This window comes from Eretmochelys imbricata, chromosome 6 (assembly GCF_965152235.1).
Source record: "Eretmochelys imbricata isolate rEreImb1 chromosome 6, rEreImb1.hap1, whole genome shotgun sequence".
NCBI lineage: Eukaryota > Metazoa > Chordata > Testudines > Cheloniidae > Eretmochelys > Eretmochelys imbricata.
In genome coordinates, this window is record NC_135577.1 from 49,579,280 (window position 1) to 49,586,482 (window position 7,203).

Consider the following 7,203-nt stretch of genomic DNA (forward strand, 5'->3'; position numbering starts at 1 on the left):
AATCAGAAAATGTGTTTTGACTATATATTTAAAAATTATGGGAGCAATAGAGTTTCATAGGCTTTGGAAAATAAGTGTAGTCTACAAATTTGAAGAAGGAATTTTGATTTGAATAAATAAACACAATGAGTTCATGGTAGCATATTTCACAGTGTTTGTTAGGGGAGGGGTTGACAGACTTTTTAGACCTCATGTGCAAAGCAATCATATGTAATATTAGCTTTCTCTAAGGGTCACAAAAGAAATGATGCTCCTATTTATCTGAACAGAAAAAAAATGAGTTTATATAGTTGTTTAAGGGTCTCTACTGCCTAGTAGCTCTGCAAAGATTGACTGCAGGAAAGTTCAAAGTTCAGCACTGGCAGATCTAAAAACAGATTTGTGGGGTAGTACTTCAACACTGCACTTTCTGTACCAGAAGTAAACCGATACCATTTCAATTAAATAGCAACACTGCACAAAGGAGGTCAGACATTGTAAGTTCCTACAAGCTAGCATCAGAACTGAGAAAGGTTTGCACAGCTCATTTTCAAAGACTAAGACCTTATCTGGTGGTGGTGGGTTAAAAAATAAAACAAACAAATACGTGTACACCAACAAACACTGTACAACACACAAACAGTGCAAAACATTATAATATAGGAATCGAATTTCACTTGTTTTAAAACACATAATAGCAGCACACCTGTGATAAATTTAAAAAAAGTTAAATAAACCACAAAGCAGAAGTCTTCTACAGTTGCACCATCAAATGAAATACCTTGGGTTGGGTTTTTTGTTTGCTTGTTTTTAGAAATAAAAAAAATCAGAACTATAAATAATTTTGTGGCAATATATACAGACTTAAATAATTAATTTAAATATCTTACACCTAGTCTTGCATAAAACTCTCCAATAAAAGTGCACCATGTTTTCCCCAAGCGTGGCTTGTCTCTTCCCCTGTGCTGAGGTAGGTCTGAAGGAAGATGGCTCAGATTCTAGGAAGAAAATGTGTCACTGTCATTGTGGGAGACACTTTGTTGCCTTTCTTTGTTCTTCCATTTTTGCTCAGAGCTATGTACATGCCAGGGTAAATCCTGGACTCGTAAGCATTGTAGTTGTTCGGCAGAAGAATCTCTTTGAATTTGCACTCATCATTGAAATGGGTCTGAAATGCAAAGGAGGAGGAAGGGGGGAGGAAATATTAAACATCAGGCATGGAAATATTATTGCCAACAGGTGTAGGCCTGATGAAGGGAAATGCACAGCTGATTTTTCCCCCTAGTGATCTTTTGAAGAGATCATCCCATTGAGAAACCATGGATTCATCAAGGGTTTTAAAATCCAGATCAATCAGATATGTCCGAAGGGGCTAAAAGCATCTAGTAGTCTGTCTACACAACCATTGAAATGTGTCACATTTTAACACAGCTGGCAATGCAGCTTGTATAAATTTAAGGCCAAATTCTGTTGGTTTCCTCAGGTAGATCTATTCAATGGGACTTTGCCCATTAGCGAGGATCAGGATTTTGACTTTCAGACCTTACATTGAAGTCAGTGGAAGTTTTGCAGGATGTAACCTTCCTTCAAGTCACCTTATTTAAATAATAGGCCCATTGATCTTTCTGATATTAAATAGATTACATTTAATATATACAGAAACCCTTGGCTTCCAAAAACATTAGCTGCACCTCCAACAATACATTCTCTAGGATATTTCAGAGCTCAGGACCCTCTAAATATTGGCAAAATGTTTTGATAGGAAAGAGGGAAGAATTTTGAAGGTACCCAGAACATTTCAGAACTGACAGTATTTCTTCCTTAAAACTTGATCTTGAATGAGAAATTTGGATCCGTTGATGCTAAGAGACCAGGAAAGCAAACTGATTTGAAGGGTAAGGCAAGGACACTCTTTCTTTGCAGGTGAAATAATTTCTTATGTGGATACAAAGGGAGGCAGGTGCTTTTCCTGGATACAGATACTAGGACAGTATTGGGCTGGCACTGATAGACACTAAAGTAACTAATGGGATTATATTTATTATTAATTTTAAGCACTAGTTTCTGTAAATAAGGGCTTGACCTGCTGTAGTTAAATCTGCACTGGAGATTAGAACACCCAGGGCACACAATGCAGCCAAGACGCCTGCTTGATGTCCCTGTTAGAGATGATGACAGAGGAGCTGTTGTACTTTGAAGGCCTGATACTACTTCGACTGGAGTCAATAGCAAAATGGCCTCTTGACTGCACTGGTGCAGGATCAGGCCCTAAACCAGTTACTTTGTACATTCACATCCTCATTCAGGCAAAACATCCATTCACCTCAATTAGAGCTTTGCCGGAATTAGGGGGTGCAGGATTGGGCCCTTGTGTGACCAAAACTCCTTCAAAATGAATGCGGAAAGACATGAATCAGAAAAGTCATTGATAGAGAAGTCAGTCTGAAAGCAGAATTCTACATACGGGATCATAGGACTGAAATGATGCTGGCCACAGAAACGTATACAAAGGGGAAGGCAACAAGCAGAGGGAAAGTTCTAAGTGACCCTAAACAAGACTTGTATTATTATTTTTAGCACCAAGTGGGTTTAAAAAATGAAATCCTGTCCACGATTTGTTCCCAAAATCCAATGTAAAAATGCAAGACATACTTTCATTCTGGCTGAACAGATCAAATTTGTTTTTAATAAGAGGGAGTTTTGCAGTGGGAGTTTTGATGACTGTCTATCCATCATCGGAGCAGAGTGACAGTTCCGCAGCATTTACAAAGAGTGATCAGGGTAGGTATTGATTTGGGGTGTCATAAAAGGTTACAAAAAACGGTCACAAATTAAAGTTCCCTCAGAGAAACTGAGCAGATATACATGCCTGATTGAAGCGGTTCCTATTTGGAGAGCTTTAGTATTTATTTATTTTATGCAATTAATTAATTAATTATTATGCAGACTAGCTTGTGGTATTGCCCAACAAAACGATGACTGTGTTTGGGGATAAACTTGACAATATGGGTGGTCCCTGGCTGAGTGACTTTTACACCAGGAAGGATAGTAAGTACATCTAGTGGCTAGAAATGCAAAGAATGGCATTTACATGAAAGGCGCTACTCCCATAGTATCTCTGCACAGTGCCCCTTCCATTCACAGTAAAACAGAGTGCTTCAAGGAGACCGTGACTTCGATGAGCAATGCAGTGTAGGACTGGGGCTTGGGCGATTTAAACCCAAAACACCACAGGCGCTCTTCATGGGCGATTGATATGGTCATGTATCCAGTCACTCAGTATCTCATATGCTACTTACAGATCCATAGAGCTTGCCTTTGCTATTCATGGCTACGAAGAGTCCACTTTTAACACCAAATAGGCTCACCACTCCTCTTTCCACTGGAGAAATTTCAAGCAGACCTATGGTGAAAAACGATGCATATGGAGTCACACAGAATATAGATACATGTATTAACCTTATTGTGGGTTCATTTAACACGAACAGTGGCCATATCAAACCTATTCCCTCCAATTAAGGCTAAATCGTGATTATTTGCCTAACATCACCCACATGCTTCTATACGTGACTTCACAGTGACTTTCTTGATGAAACAGTTCTGAAACTTTTCAAGATGATTATGTGGGTTAGGTTTCCCCCTGTGCTTTAAAGACTGAATCCCGCTCTCATTCAGTGGCTCGATAAAGTCGAATAAAACAGCTCTATCAAAAATAAAAACAACCCCGATATTTTAAACGGGAACGAGGAATCTCACTCATTGCTCAGTTTAAAATAAGTAACAATAAGTTTGTGGCAAATCAAACATTTGTCATCATGCTGTTTATAACCTCAAATCCTATTGTTTCAGTTGGGTATCAGATAAAGTCATGGGGCCAAAGGGTTAAGTCACTAACAGATGCTTTTCTATTGGACTGTGCTAACGCTTGAGAGTTGCTTTTGACTCAGGAATCCCAATTTACTGTTTGAAAACCTGGGGGTGGGGGAGGAACACCCTGCACGCTGTGGTGCTGAGCATCCAGATGCTGACGTGGGCAGAACACCTGATTATTTTCGACAGCAGGGAAAATATTGCTTTAAGCAATTCTATCCATACACAGGAGCCTCCTCCATAAATCGCTCTCACACAAGCAATCAGAGCCCTGCAGTGCCATTATTTTTAAAACAAGTCCTTGGGGGCGGAGGAAAGGACATGAACAAAAAGATTTCCCCTGATTGATTTCCAATGCTCATGCCGCTTAAGCATATACATGTGGACTTTCAAACCCAAGGCGCTGGGACTGCTGGCTAAGCACTTTTTTTTTTTACTTAGTAACCTGGTGTCTTCAGCAGGACCAATGCCACTGATTTGGGGGACTTGATAACCCAATTCAAACCTGAGCTCAAGGAAGTCAGTCGATGCAGCTCGAGTTTGACCGTGCATTCTTAGGACCGACTTTCAGCTGACTTTGGAAAGCTTTCTGTAAGCCGCTCACAATACCTAGGTAACCAGCTGCGATAATAATTTTTCCCTCTAAAGGGGCCCTTGTGTGTTTCTGTGCAGAAGGCTCTAATATACAAAGTGCAACACACGCTGGGAAAGCGAATCTATTTTCCGAACAGGGCACCAAGAAGGAAAAGTGCCAATATAGCCAAGTGCCCTTCAGCTGATTTCCACGTTTTTCCAAAAACTACAGAGCCCCACAACTCTTCATTTGGTCCCTCTAAGAAGGGGAGTTTATGAAAGTCACCAGCTGAAATGTCAGGAATCAGGTGAGACGCACTTCGAAGTGCCAAAGCCCCCCTGTCATAAATCCCCTTCCCCCCCCCCCCGGAAAATTGACAAGGTGAGGGAAATTAAAAAAGAAGAAGAAGAAGAAGAAGCAACTTACTGTATCGATTTTCGTTGTGAATCCCGTTGATTCTGCCGTCTGGCAAGACTTGGATGTGAAACCCGATGCCTACGTTACAGTAGAGACGTCGCAGCCTCTTGATGCCCAGCAGATAGTCACTGTCCCGGCTGATCTCTTTCCTCTCCCCCGGGAGCCTGGCCATGGAGCGGGAGAAGAGAGTCTCCCAGCGCCACTCCAGGGTGTCGTTGTGCTGGGCAGAGAAAGGAACGCAGCGCACCACCCAAGGCGAAAGCAGTCCCAGGAGCAAGATTGGCAAGAAGGCCGAGGGGAGAGTCATCCTGATCAACATGGGCAGCACACGTGGTTAGAAGGGAGTCAATTGCTCTAAAAATACACTCGCCTCCGAGCTCCCACTTTATACTTAGATCAAAGAAAAAAAGGGAGACGAAGTAGCAAAGGAGGGATCCCAATAGCTCAGTCACCAAAGGAGCTGTGGTTTCCCTGGTCAGGTTGCATGGGGAAGAAATCCTGTGAGCAAGGGGAGGAAAAGCGGAGGGGGGGGGGGAATCGACTCAGCTGAATCTTATTCTGAACTTGATCTCAACTCCAGAAGTCTTGTCTGAAGTGTTGATCTTCTTCTATAGCTGCTCAGCCATAGCGCTTTAGCCCTAGCCACGATATTTATATATCCATGTGCGTTGGTACCTATTACATCACCACCTACTGCTCTTTGCTGCAGCGTTCAATCCAGTTCAACAGAAGTCAGATTATCACCCCTAGATGCTAAACAACTTCGAATCGTGTCTTGAGGGGAGAGGAAGGGGGACTTTTTTTTTCAACTAGCAGGAAAGGCCAACCTTAAAAAAGAAAATGTCACATTTTGCGTTCATCACACGCAGCCTTTCTTTCTTTCTTTCTTTCTTTCTTTCTTTCTTTCTTTCTTTCTTTCTTTCTTTCTTTCTTTCTTTCTTTCTTTCTTTGTTACAAATGCTAATGCAGGACACCAAAATCAAAGAATGCCCAACACGCTTTTCCCTCAACACAATGTCTGACTTTGTGGAAATCTGTGGAATTTCGGCTTTTGCTGTATCCAGGCGACATGGTTTACAGTTTACTGGATGCAAAAAAATTCCCTTCATTAAAAGCCAAAATAGTTGTTGCATGGGAGGTTTAAGAAATGAAAAATGAAAGAACTGGGGGGGGGGACAGGGGGGGAGGAAGCATTTATTAAACCAAAGGGCTAAGTCTCTAATACAGAGGGGAAAACTTAAAGAGGCAAAGGACGTTCGAAAGTAAAACTAACTTTTTGGATTCTAAGTGTCCCTTTAAGAAATCGGATACATTGCATTACTTTAAGACAATGCAGAATTCAACACTGGTTACAAATATTGAATGGTATTTTAGTGATGCAGCTGATTTCTAATCTCTTCACATTCACTTATGTATTGCAGTGTTGTCTCAATGATACAGTTGATTTCTGATCTTTTAATGTGATATATTCACTCCTTGGAATCATTTCCCTGCATAAAATATTAACACAATATTCAAAATGAGGGGAGCAGAAGGTAAGAATTGATAAACCTGTAACTGTTTTAATGAGGGCAAGTCACAAAGGCTCGGTTAGCCTCATCCTAGGTCTTTTTCGATGTCTTCAGAAACAAACAGGTGGGAGGATGTCAGAACAATTTTGGATGGTCCTAAATTAATATGCAACAGAAAAAAGTTGTTTGTGACTCAGCTCTTTTATAGCCCCCGAGGACAGTTTAGTCTTTTTCACGCCAGCAAGCACTCCTGCTGTTCCAGCAAGAGATGCGAGAGGAAAGAGAATTGCCCCGAGCCAGATGACAGCTCACCTAGGTGCGAAAATCTCTGACCTTCGCTAAACCTAAGCAAACTTTAGATGATGTCCTTTTTTCCCCTCTTGTGAGATGCACACATATTACTGTGTGTGTGGCATGTCCCAACCAAGTCCCTTCTCTCTCCTTGGCCCTCGGGGTTGTCAGGAGAGGCCTTTAGGGAGACACTTTGCGTGAGGTAAAGATATTACCTCACCCACCTTGTCTCTCCAATATCCCGGGACCGACACGCTCCAGCAACAGGGCAGCCAGGACTGAGATCTTGTTGCTTTTTTGGGTGGCTGTAGCTTGGTCCTCAAAAGTTAAAAGACCCACTGGAGGGCTGTGGTTAGTGTGTCAAACAATTCTGGGCCAGATTCTGATACTCTTATTCCTATGGAACGATACCCTATTCTAGGAGCCCTCCTATCCCACAGAAGCCAATGCTATTATTTATGGACTAAGGTAACTACTGCATGTATGAGGATATCATTATTTGGCCCTGAAAGGAAAACTGGCACTCATCTATCTGGTTACTAACAATCCCATCCCCTATTG

The 7,203-nt window shown here is 41.7% G+C and overlaps 1 protein-coding gene across 1 annotated transcript; it reads right to left on the reverse strand.

Moving 5' to 3' along the window:
- Positions 1-970: 970 nt before the first annotated feature.
- FGF4 (fibroblast growth factor 4) lies at positions 971-5,147 on the reverse strand. Its single transcript, XM_077820234.1, has 3 exons — positions 4,850-5,147; positions 3,279-3,382; positions 971-1,147 (listed from the first exon to the last, which is right to left on the reverse strand). Exons 1-3 carry the CDS (start codon positions 5,145-5,147, stop codon positions 971-973), a joined length of 579 nt encoding a protein of 192 aa, XP_077676360.1.
- Between the last annotated feature and the right edge of the window lie 2,056 nt (positions 5,148-7,203).